Source organism: Gallus gallus, chromosome 1 (assembly GCF_016699485.2).
Source record: "Gallus gallus isolate bGalGal1 chromosome 1, bGalGal1.mat.broiler.GRCg7b, whole genome shotgun sequence".
NCBI classification, from domain to species: domain Eukaryota; kingdom Metazoa; phylum Chordata; class Aves; order Galliformes; family Phasianidae; genus Gallus; species Gallus gallus.
The window spans coordinates 119,971,011-119,984,045 of record NC_052532.1 but is presented as its reverse complement, the minus strand read 5'-3'; the positions used below and the strand labels follow the sequence as shown (position 1 = coordinate 119,984,045).

The 13,035-nt window shown below is 40.7% G+C and overlaps 1 protein-coding gene across 6 annotated transcripts in view; it reads right to left on the bottom strand.

Moving 5' to 3' along the window:
• Nucleotides 1–13,035, bottom strand: part of MAP7D2 (MAP7 domain containing 2) — a 78,954-nt gene that overhangs the window by 33,876 nt on the left and 32,043 nt on the right. For all 6 annotated transcript variants that reach the window (XM_046903814.1, XM_046903807.1, XM_040647883.2 and 3 more), the window contains exons 2-3: nucleotides 3,200–3,277; nucleotides 25–188 (exon numbers count right to left, since the gene is read on the bottom strand). In XM_046903814.1, coding sequence (XP_046759770.1) covers nucleotides 25–188; nucleotides 3,200–3,277 — 242 coding nt within the window. The remainder of the gene's footprint in view (nucleotides 1–24; nucleotides 189–3,199; nucleotides 3,278–13,035) is intronic.

Sequence of the window (13,035 nt, the reverse complement as noted above, 5' to 3'; positions counted from 1 at the left end):
CATATGACTCCCAGTGGACCTTACCTCCTCCTCTTTAAGCTTTTGTCTCCGCTTTTCTTCAACAGCTGCTCTCTTCTGCTCCTCCCTCTGCCTCTGTTCCTCCAGTCTTCTCCATCGTTCCTCCACATGCTTTTCATATTGAAGCTTTGCTCTTCTCTCCTTCTCTAGTATCTGCTGCTCCCTAGCAGCTTAGGCAGAGAAAAAGGTGTGTTTCAGAGATACATATACATATATATAAACACACATAGATATAGATAGATAGATAATCCCTATGTAGCTTTACAGGCAAATTCTTTTTTCAGACCTAACAAATGTACTCACTAGGTTTTAAAGTTAATGATCTGTATATGCTGATTCACAAGAGCCTTTGGAATCTCTTTACAAGCAAAAGCTGTTGGAATTTCTTTAAAACCACAATTCTCTTCACAAAGCTGCCTTGAAAATAAATACAAAATATATATATCAGCGATACTTCCCATGAAGCTTTGGAAATATATAATTCTGTAATTTGATACTATGCTGTTACAGCTTCCAGGCATTAAAAAAAATACTATTATAGAGAGTTTCTCCAGTTGCTTATTCCAAATGGAGTCACAATTTCTGTCGAGTCATTACCTTGCTGTTACAGAAATTCAGACTGCAGCATTACGTGCAGGACTGTTGCTTCAGGCTTACACCAGGAAAATAAGTAGTAGAAGTTAATTTGACAAATTGTGAAGAAAAGTCCATTTCTCATGCAAGTGCATTCCGTAAAAAGGCACAAAATAGGTCAGTATGCATGCTTACATACGCACAAGCCTATAACATCATACCAACATATATAGCCAATATGAAGCAGAGAATATTAACACAGCTGACAAGCTAAGAACTTAAAAGTTAGAGAAAGTCAGAATTAACATGGGTTATACAAGAGCAGATCTTTCATTCTTCTCACCTCTTACACCCCAGTTTACTTTTCCAGTTGCTGTTCCCCTTGTTCAGCAAATTATTGCCCTGCAAGTGTTCTTTCGGCTTCTTTCCATCAATCCTAGGCTCTTGCCCAGCTATCTCAATTCCCTCTTCACAGCTCAGCTTTCTTCCCCCAGCTCCTTGACCTTGGGCTCTTCATCTACAGCTGGGGCCTTCAGTCCCTTCCAGCCTCCCTCTGTCCCCAGGCCAGAGGTCCCCTACGAGACACAGTCCTTTCCCAGTAGCCACATTTCTTCCCCCTTGATTACCAGATCCTTGTAAGATACTCCCTCATGTCTAACCTGCTTCAAAGAATACCACCTGCCTTACTCTTGTCAGTAGCATGAGTGGTGGTGTCTTCCCCTTTTGCTTATTTTACGTTTACCTCAGGAAAGGGCAATATGAAGGGCGTGTTAGTGCTGTAGGTGAATCTGGACTGGTTAGAATAAAGACTTGGACTTGTCAATAGATAGTTTCCTCAGATACAGTGCAAGAGGAGAGACAAGTCCCTAACTGCTGATGACTACTAGCCATGTCAGGTAGAACAGGTGAAAACTGCATGTGGGAGTTGACAAAAAATAGAGTGGTGTGTCCAGAGATTGTGCTAGTTACCTTTTGAACAAGTAGGTGAAACCTGGGACTGATTCTAGACAGAGAAGCAAACCATTCTGTCATGAAGACATTAACACAATTCTTGTTTCTTGATTTAGGGATACTAAACCATTGGTTAATGAATTTTAGCTTTGAAGAGGAGATTATTCTATATTGCTGCAAAATATCTGCTGGCTGCATAAAGAGCTGTCCTTCTGGAGAACTCACTGCTTTTTTTCTGAACTTCTGAAATGAATCTGACACAGACAAACAGCTACTAAGGCCAAAATCCTAAGGTCTTGGCTCTTGAAGGGATCTTAACTCTAAAAAAAAGTATGTTCTCAGAAGGCACATACAGTGTCTGGAGACAAGAACTGCAACCTACAACTTTCAAACCACCTGGGTTAGCCACTCCCAGATTGTCCAGCTTCCAGTTTTCCTCCCACCTCCTCTTTTGCTCTTTAATCCAAATCCTTTCCGCTCTACTCATCACGTCACTTTCTCAGGAGTCAGCAAAGAAGGGATAATCAAAATGATAGGAAAGGTAGTCTAGACTGAATATAGCTATACGAGATAAAACTAAGGCTGGTGCATGCCCCATAGGACAGAATTTCTGGGGAGATTAACTACTAAAAATTTAAATCCCCACTAAGCAGATTTCCACATGAACTACAGAAAGAAATCTTGCTCACCAAGCTCACTGCACTAAAAAACAGCACATCTCAGGCCACAGGTTTTGTCAAGATATGGTCAACAGTTTATTTATTGCAAGGAAAACAGTGTTTTCTCACGATTCTTTCCACGTGTCCACACTGTTTCAGTTAACATTGTCTCAAAATGAATGGCAATTTATTATTTTTATAATAATTTTACCAAATCCTAAAATAAGGACAAACCCTTTTAATAGGTATTGTCAGGTAATCATAAGGAACAGAGCTACTGGCCTGTCTGGCTATTGCAATGAGAAGAATAAGCTTAACTGTTTAAACGTTTTCTTTTAACTTTATAAATATACACACACATCTAAGGGGAAAAAAAAAAAAAAAAAAAAGTTGAACTGTTCATTTTTCTCTCTTGCAAAATTTCCCCAGCATTTCCTTGGAAATGTTAGCAGACTAAAACCAACTGATCGTTATAAGAGCGCTGAAATCAATGCTTGTATTGTTCAGGAAATGAATTGATGAAATGATCTTTTTTTTCTTTTACTCCCTTGAACGAAGATTGTTATAAAACTTTTAGGAAAATAATCCACTTCATGAAGGACTTAACAGCTCTGTGGTATCTTTTAATACAGCTAAAACTTTACACGCTAAATTTAAGGCTGTTTTACCAAATAATCCTACGTATTATCATAATTGTTATTCAAGGCTTATTTCAAGTTTTTTGTTTGTTCGTTTTACAAATACAAATCCTAACAGTCAGCACATTAACCTACATTCAAAAGGACACGTATCAGAGAAGAAAGTCAACTCGTCACTACAAAATCGGAAATACTTGAATGGAAATTAAACAAGGCATCCATTGATTTTAAAGGAGTAATATAAGTGATAAAAACTAGTAATAGACTAAATGACAGTGTTTAAAACTCAGATGTCACATAAGTAACTTAAGTCTATTAGCACATATACATAAATAACACCGATACTTCCCACCATCTTACCAAGGTATTTCTCTCTTTCTTCTCTTCGTTCCTTTGCTAGCCTTTGTCTTTCATCAGTTTTGAGAAATCCATCAATGGCTGAAGTGAGAAAGAGAAGAAAAACAAGCATTAGTAAAACCAAAGCAGCATCCAAAAGAACTCTCCGCTTCCCGCAAATTGAATCTAGCGCATGTAACAACTCAGACAACAGAAATGACTCTGCACTTGGTGAAGGCAGGTGGATTAACAATCTCTTACCTGCTGCTGAAGTCCAAACACAGCTCATCGGCCTAAGTACCTGACTCTTCTCAGAGTGAACAAGCGAGCTCTTAGTGCTCATTTTAAAGTTTGCATGTTTCTTGGGAAACATCGTGAAGATGCAATCAGTATCCCTTCAACTTCATTAGTAGCCTCAAAAATGAGGTTTTGGCAATCAAGTTTAACCAAGTTTTTGGCTAACAACAACAACAAGAAGCAGTTCAGGAAAGCAGGAGAAGTAGTAAGTAGTTCTCTCATAGCTTAACACTGTGTGGAGTCTCAGCTGTCGTATTTGCGGCCTCCCAGCCCACAGGAAACCACCAGCACCAGCTCACTGCAACAAGCAGTAATTAGTGCTGGATGAGGCTAGGCAGACAGAAACCCTCCTACTTCCTTTTCCAGGTAGGAAACAGTTTCCTCCTCCAGTCGGTACCTACAAGCACATTACTCGCCTGGGAGGAGGTTGCCTGTGGATGTTTTGTAGCCAGACATCAGAGCAAGGCCCAATCCACTCAACAGCATGATTTGGCGCAGCAGTCAGAGCATGACACATTGGGAGGCTGGGAGCCACCTGCCTTTGCACCCTGCAAAGAGCCAGTAGCTGGGCCTTCACAGGCTTCTCCATCCCAAACACCACACATGAGCTCTTCAGGCCCTGCTTTCTGGACAAGCCTTGGCCACTGCTTGTGAGAGCAGCTAGCTGACCGCATCCTTCCAACAACAGGGCTTCCAGTGCTCTTGTTTCTCTCTTTGCTTTCAGATCTCCTGGGGTCTTAGCAGGGCCATAGCGCAGACAAGCAGAGGGTTTCACAGCAGTTTATATCCTTCGCCATCATTATCTGGGCTCCCTGCTGAGCTTTCACATAATGGAATCCCTTTCCCCTTTGCACAAAGAACTGCAGTTGCTCTTTTTTTTTTTTTTTTTTTTTCAGATAAATACGATGGAAAAGTGACTTGGATTGTAACCGCGATTCTCTTCCCCAAAATTACACTTCTAGGCTCAGAGGGCATTCTGCCCACGGAAGCAAAGTGTGTACAGAGCGAGGACTTTTCTGTAAAGGGAACTGTTGTGTAGCAAGTCTAAAAACCAGTCTCACTGGCCTCTTGTGGCTAGGGAAAAATGCCAATGCTCACATAGAGAGCAACTGCCAAAAGGCAGCCAGGTCCCTGGCAAATGGCAATTACAGCTGCCAGTTGGGTAGTTACACCAGGAATGTGCGGGTCAGATCAGTATCTACTTATGACCAAAGACTCATCCTACTTCCAAACTAGTCCAGTTGTTTGTTCACTTGGCTGCCATTAATTGTCAGGTTTGATAAGCAGTGAGAGCAGCAACTCCATACAGCAAATGTGACAGGGGGTTATAACTACCAGAAAGGGCCTGCAGTTAAGTGTCTAAAAAGGAGAAGAAGCCCATTGTCAGCATGGTTAAATTACAGTTCCAATTAATGGAAAGTTATTTGAAGATCTGAAATTTAAAACAGCTTGGAAACTACAATTTAGACTAGAAGCAGCAGATATGAAACCAAATCTGGATGAAGAGCCCAAGGAGGGAAAACTGGGCTTGAGGGCAAGCACAGGCTGCAGACAGGGAAGGAGACAAGCAGAGGCAGGAACTGAGCTCTTATGAGTGAAGGGATGTGGTTGAGAAGTGGCACCTGGAGAATGGAAACTTGGATTGCAGTAAGATGGAGGGATTGGAGGAACCTCTGTTTCATGTTCATAAAACAATGCGCTGACTTTCACTGCCCTCCTGCTTTCAGCAAATACCTATGAAATCTACAGACAAAATTATGTCCCGTTACAATTGCCAATAAAATTACAGCAATCTATCTCTACAGTGCTTGCTTTATGAATGCAAGTGGGTAGAAATGGATCTAAAAGCTCTGGCCTTGTCACAACTGCCACAGCTATCCCAAACTAAGGTGGGATGAAACTTCTGATTTTCGAAGTCGGCTTCCTCAAAACTACGGATGTCTCAATCCCACCAGGCAATACTAAAAGACTGTCAAGGTTGTACTGCCAGATGCTAAGAAATGAGGATATATAACAATTAAAACAGTCTGCACAATCCTTGTTTTGCTTCCTTCCAGACATATTATTATGTATTTTTTCTTTTTAGGTCCCTTGGCTTATGCAGTACATAGGATGAACTTCCTCAAGGGGTGAACCAAGCTCATAACAAAGGAATTGCAGTTTATGCTTCCTGCTCCATTTCCTTCTGAAACTGGAAAGTGTTTAGAAAAAAAAAAAAAAAAAGAGAGATATAATTTGAAGGCTGCCCTGGAGAAGAGCACTCCACACTTGGCTATGTCACAGAGGAAACAACAAAATACATGGGATGACTGTTCATTAAATGTACAACTCACCAATGTAGAAACAAGCTGCGTGGAGGAAAACAGCATGTAATCTATTGAAACACAGACATCATAGCTGCATATGCATGCAGCAAGGGTAGCATTAAAATAGCACAAGCATCCTCAGAACTAGTATTTCTTAACTGAAGTACCTGACTTTGTGGGTCAGCTTCTTGATCAAAAAACAGAAATTTGTTAGCCTTTGAAGGCTGGAATAATATTCCCTGGGTAGTAACTTCAATTCTAGCATGATTTTTAAGGCTTCAATTTGCTTAATACATGCCTTCACGCGATATACATTGTAAGTGTAATGGGTACACCAGCTATTTGCGATGAGAAATGTGACTAACGATAGGAATGCAAGTTCTGTTTTGTAAAACAGACTACAAGCAGCAAGCACAGACAGCTCTACAATTACAATAACATTACACCATCTCTGTTTCGTAACATGAACTACCAGTAGATGGCAGAGCAACGTTCAAATGAAAAAAACAAAACCACACAGCAAAAACACTTTCACTGTGATGTAGAAAGTGACCTCAGGTTAATATTTTGCACACTCAGCTTTATCCTGAGCTTTCCTTGTATTTAACTAAAGCAGTTTAAAAAGGTGCGTAACAGTCAGCACAGCATTTAAGACACATAAATATATACCAACCAGAATAATGAATACGAAGAACCACTAGCAGAAAATTCTCCCTTTACTGCCAGTCTTGCAAAATATGGAAAATGCCCAATTAACAACAACACAGATTTTACAGCAAGGAGCTGCTTACTCCTCCCTTCTCCATATTGCTGCAACTTATATTTTATTTCTCAGCTCCACTCCGCAAAAATCCCTCTTTTCGGGGAGTCCCCATTCTCAAAGGCTGCTGTCTGACAGTTGGGTTGGGTCTGACAGTTGGGTTGGGTCTGACCACTGGGCTAATTTCTCAAGGCTGTGCCTCATTTTTGACTGAAGAGGGTCAGCTGCTCTTCTGGGACTTTGTTCCAGCAAGCATTTCTAAAGAAGATCGTAACTTAAAACCAGTTAAAACATCAGCAGCCCTGTGGCAGCAACCTGTCATCTAATGCTGAAAGACTATTTCAACACTTCATTACTTTGAAATAAATACTCGGAACTAATCAGTTTCAACTCTTTCTGATGGGCAATGTGAATCTATTTAAGACAGATGAAACAGTGCCAGAACATGTACACATATTACACACTATATACTGTTGCATAAACTTCCTGGCTATTGCTAAAGACAGAAAAGAAGACTGTTGTGTACTGACAAGGCACAAGGCAAGCTTTGTCTTTTGAAACCCATCCCCTGCTACTGGTTGAGAATACAAGTACTCAAGAAGGACAGTCAGGTTGTTGGAAGCTGGCAGTATGTTTCAGTAGGATGAACCAGCTGCCTGGACACTTCATCTTCTGAAATTTGCACTGGAGCAGCAGGCAACAGGTATGGCTTCCATTCATAGATTTTCTTACTTTGTTTTTAAACCTTTGTAGTCTTCTGGGCTCTATAATATCCCGTGGTATTTAGTTATACGTTCATACGTAGAAGATACTCAAGCCTTTGGTAGCAGACATCCCAATGAAGAAGTTAACTGGAGATCCAAGGTCAGCTCTACATAACATATTTAGAACTTTGGCCACCTTACATAGTCTGTTCAAAGCCGTTAGACCTTTGTCCATTACACACAGCAACATTACACATATTTAGACCTTTGCCACTGCATACATCACCTAAAATGACATTGCTGTATTGGTGAAATTCCTGGTTAAAATGCACTTCTGTCAGAGGGAAAGCATTTTTCTTCTGTATCACTGATGGTGTTCAGGGAGGCAATACAGCTGAATGCTCAAAGAATGGGTACATGCCAGCATGGAGGTGGCCTTGATAGCGATGTGGGGAGCAGGTCTGTAGAGAGGGCCAGAAAATGTACCACTGCACTTACCACCCACCCTTCTGCTGGCAACCTCCATTGTTTCAAATTATATTACCTCAGTTGATAGAATCAAGGTTTTACTCCTCGGAATCTGCTTTTCCTCCTTCAAGACTGTTCTTTGAAATAACAAAGAACACACTTTTCCACCTGCTGCTGCTTTCCATTGCTGAATGAAGAAACAACATATTCTTCAATTTCATGGTAACTGACTATACTCTGCAGGGAAACAAAGGTTTAAGATGAAATATGACTGGGGTCATGGAGGACTATTTCCATCAAGAAAAACATTTTTTCTGAACTTATACGATATTGTTGAGAGGCTTTCAGGTAGAGTCCATAGGCAAACAACAGATGAGCCTTACAGGTACGTCAATAAAATCCAATAGAACTTCGTCTTGTTTGATAACTGTCTTTTAGCAAGTTTAATTTAAGAAGCTGCTTATTGCATTGCACTCAAAAAAAAGAAAGAAAAACCTACAAAGAAACAGAATTTTTCAGTTGCAGCTAGTTTATTTTATTGTTAGGTTTGTCAGTGCAGACTTCAAATGTAACTGGAAAAGAAGAAAAAATACACTTTCCATTATATATACAATAACAAATACCTTTCCTGTTGTCTCAAAGATGTTAAGTGGACAAAGTCATTAAGGGCAGACTCAGTTGCCAAACACAGTGGCATTTCAGACACCCAGGGCTAATTGTGTAAGACGTGGCCTGGCAGGTATCAGAGAGAACCTGCCAGGGATCTGCACACTCCAGTTCAATAACTGGGACACTGCATGTCACAAGATGCCAGCTTCATGTTCCTGACCCCCACACTGAATGTTCAAGGTTTCCATTTGCATCAAGATGTATACCACACTAACACAAAGATAACAGTAGAAAAATATATCCCACTAACACCTTATCAGCTCCCTGGGACTGCATGCCCTGTGTATAAGCTGTACCTAGCCATAACAGGGCCCCAGACAGACTCCAGTATCATGAAGACATAGCAGATATGTCTCACAGGTCACTCAGAGAGCAGATAATACACACTATCAGGATTTTTGTCATTTATGAAGACATTAAAGATTTAGTACACTGAACAGATAGATCTCTGTTAGACAGCCTAAGATGCAGCAAGCCCATACAAAGCAGCTGCACTGCGTCAATGTGTGTTCCATATTGCTACTTCATTTAAGTGCTTTGGCAGCCACTCTCTCCGTCAGGAAGGAGTCAGGAGTTTCAGGCTGAGCTTACCAGGCCCCTTCACCAGGATATAGTGCACACAAATCATTATAGTTGCGTTTTTCAAGACTGCATTAGACCTGTCCCTTCAACTCTACTACTACTGGTGGTTAGAAAAAGTACACACAAAGGGGGGTGAATGGTGAAAGTTCAACCACAGAGCTTAACCATGGTTGTTTTGTTTTTGTTTTTGCTTTTCTGAAGAAAATGAACATGAAAAAAAAGATCTCGTATCGTGTTTATGAAGAGAAAGTTAAATACATAATTTCTAAATGAATCAGTTTCTTCAAATACTCTACATTCCTACCTCTGTCAATGTAGATCCTAATTAACCCTTTCAATCTTACTACAGCTGAATAATTCTCCCTTCAAGAAGTCCATATACACATGAATGGATACTATGCATGACAATAACTTTATTCAAATAAACATATAAACATGTTAATCTTACATTTGTTTTTGGAAATGGTATTATTCAGTAGCAGATATTTTAACACCAGATCTTGACAATACTCAAACACACCAACTCCCTTCCAGAACTATCCATGGTCTGAATGCAGCTAGTTTGAAAATGCTTGCAGGACTTCTTTACACACAAAGCCTGAGTAAAGAACCATTCTCATGCCCTCACAGAAGCAGTGTCATTTCTCTGAGAAGTTCACCTTTGTAGCACACTTGAAAACCTATAAACTAATGCCCAGTGGATTTTCATGCGCTGCAAAATAAAGCCCACGTAAAGACATTTAGAGCTGGTAAATAAGCATAAAGGAGAACTGCTCTCTGTCATATAAATCATATTGTGTTCCTTTTCTCTATGCTTACCTTCCACGATGCTTGGTTAGCAAAGAGGAAGGAGAAAGAAGACAAAAAGAAAGGAGGCTCCTTTTGCTAATTGTATATCTTTCACACAGCAATTAGTAACAAACGGGATTCATTTCTCTGCTAGAAGACAAACAGGCAACTACTGTTAATACTGCCATATAGAACACAAAATAAAATGTTCCTATATATAAGCATTATGTCCAGAGCCTTAGCTAATTTTTCTGAGTGCCCTAACGCGAACTTCAAAGCAGCCATTGCTCCAGCAGTCATTGATCAAAGTAATCACAGCCCCAGGGTTAACTACAAGGCAGCCCTGCAGCTGGGGACCTGTCCTCATTTTACCCGTTCCCACTGAGACCTTTATTTTCTGCAGAACATCAGCAGATGCAGTACTTCGCATCAAGATATTTCTTACAAAAATGTGAGAGTTGACTACAAATACTAAATTGTGCAGAGTTAGATGAGAGGAGAAGGAAAGCAAAAAAAGAAAGTCTAAAGATTCTTATTTATGTCTAAGCTTATGAATAATTTTCAGAGATACTTTATTCTTAAAAAAAAAAAAGGACTTTATATAGTATTAAAATTCCAAGTGTGAATGATTTTTAATACTTATACTTTAATAATTTAAGCAAGCCTTTTAAAAAAACCAACAGAACTGTATTTTAAGTACATGTTTCTTTCCTAGTAAATGTAGGCACTTTCAGTGTAAAAGGTTATCAGATTTAAAGAGGCACTGTTTGAGATGTGGAAAAATCAGAGCCTTTAAAATTGATCCAGTCGCCACTTTTTCTTATCGTTAAGGCGGCACTATAATTAAAGCTGTCAGGAATATTAGCCAAAAATAATAATGTAGTCCTTTTCCTGTTCAGAGACCCAACTGCACCCAAGCTTATGGTGAGGAGTAGAACAAAAGAAGAGCATAATCCCAGAGGAATTGGTGCATTCCCAACACTACCTTGATAACAGATTCATGCTACACAAACTCCACGTCCAAAAGAAGCCAGCCTTTTCTAACTCATGCCCTGAGCAACTAAACCTATGCCACTAACAACTAACCACCAGCAGCTAACTTCTGTGCCCAGTCATGGGCTCCTATTTCAGCACTGATAAATGGGGGGGAAAACAAAAAGAAAGAAAGGAAATGAAGAAACAAAAATAAATAGTACTTCTTACTCACAGTTACCATTTTGAAAGTGAACAGAAGCAGGTTTCAATAAGGAATAATTTTGGGACCAGCTGGAAATAGACTGAAACAATAAACCAAACCTCAAAGTTATGAACGTTATAACGGCAGTGTTTTTCCCCCACTATATAAGCTTTTTGTCCTCCCATACAGTTATTGCATTTCTCTTAAATCAGCAATTGCCCTGACATACATTTAGCCTGCACACATTGGTTCAATTGCACAGTCCAGTCTCACTGACTCCAGCAGAACTACTTTGTCAGAGCCGGTAGAAATACCTCGTCAGGCCCAATGAGCCTTCACATACTTTGTCCAAGCCTGAAAGACGCCCTGTCACCCATGTACAGCCATAAGAACTAACTTCAGGAGAAGATGCAAAGGCCTTATGTTGCACCAGGGGAAGTTCAGGTTGGATATAAGGAAAAATTTCCTCTTAGAAAGACTGGTGAGGTAGTGGCACAGGGAGGTGGGGGAATCACCATCCCTGGAGGTGTTCAAGAAATGAGTAGATGTGGCACTGAGAGTCGTGGATAGTGGGCACGGTGGTGGTGGGTTTATAGTTGGACTCAATGACCTTCGTGGTCCTTTCCGATCACAGTGATTTTATGACTAATGAAAAAAAGGCTTTTGTTGGGAAGGGCATCTATAAATACCTTAAATACTGCTCGGCTAGTTCACTTAATCTTACAGACTCAGCAGGAAACATCATCATCGTAGGCCAGTAAGCCTTGAGTCATGGTCATTTTGCTCCAGTTATCTAAGAGAAATGCTGCAGAATCCCACACAATTCTTTTTTAATCCACCTCAGTGATTTCAACGTGAACAACAGCATTTGAAGAACATACACAGCAATACAAACAAAATTCAACCTCTTTTCAAAAATTTGGAAAATGTGTCAGTTTTTTTTTTTTTTTTTAAACAGATATTCATTATTACTCACTGAAACTAAAAACAACAGTTTTGCATCCTCAGTGTAGTCCAAAACACTTCAACTCCTCATGAAAAATTTCCTTCTGGACTCATGCTACACATTCACATTAGTATCTATTGATGGCACGTATTTATCATTAGGCATTAGATAACCAAAGCCCAGTGAAAACTAGGATTTCACTGAAATACACTGATCTGTTAAGCAGCAAGTGAGATAAAAACTGTCAGCTTCCTCCACCTAATTGGCTTTGCTGGTATATGGCACTGAACACTGATCTCATTCTTTAACTGTATTACAGCTTTCATTGCTGCGCTGCGCTCTCAATGATAGCTAAAACCTACGAAGACAGCAAAAATGAAGGGAGAGAACAGATCTGCTATCACCAGATCCTGATACCATGAGCTTTAGCAACGTCCTTACAGGCAGAGCAGTCCTACACAGCCCTCAGGTGGACAAGGAGCCGATGTGCAGCTAGAGCTCCAGTCACTCCTGCTGTTTCAGGTTTTTTTTGGTTGCATTTCTTTTTCTCCCCCTCCGACAATGACAGCTCTCACTCAAACCTTCACAGCAACTTCCAATGCTGCAATTTACAACCAAGGGGTGCAGGAGCCACTATTTGCAAAGGTGCTTATTTGGAGAAGACAGACAGTTCGCACACATAAGCCCTTGGAAAAGTTACAGCATACTGCTGGGAAGAGCTGGTGTCTTCACCCTCAAAAAAACTACCAGCCTGAGTAATATCCCCTATAACACCTGACAGTGGGGCTGTCCCTGTCTGCTGGCCTACAACCCACCACCACAGGAGCCAGAGCTCTTTGCTAACATCCTGCTTCGCAGTGGAGAAGTAGAGGTGATTTTCCCACCTTGGCATCAGCCTGGAGCACTGGTCACATTGCCTGGATCAAGATATTCAAGTGCCCTGCCAAAGCTCGATATTGAACTGCCAGACCTGCATCCACCTGAAAAGAAACAGCACCAGTAGCTGTAAATCTCCAGGTTCAGGTGGGTCAAGCTGGGGGTCTGAAGTTTTGAGGGCCATCCTGAGGAGCCAAGGCAACCTCCTGCATGGTCTCTGCATGCAGGGCTGGAGGGGCAAAGCAAGCGCCTGCGTGTCTCTGCAGGAAAGCAAGTGCTTGCAGAT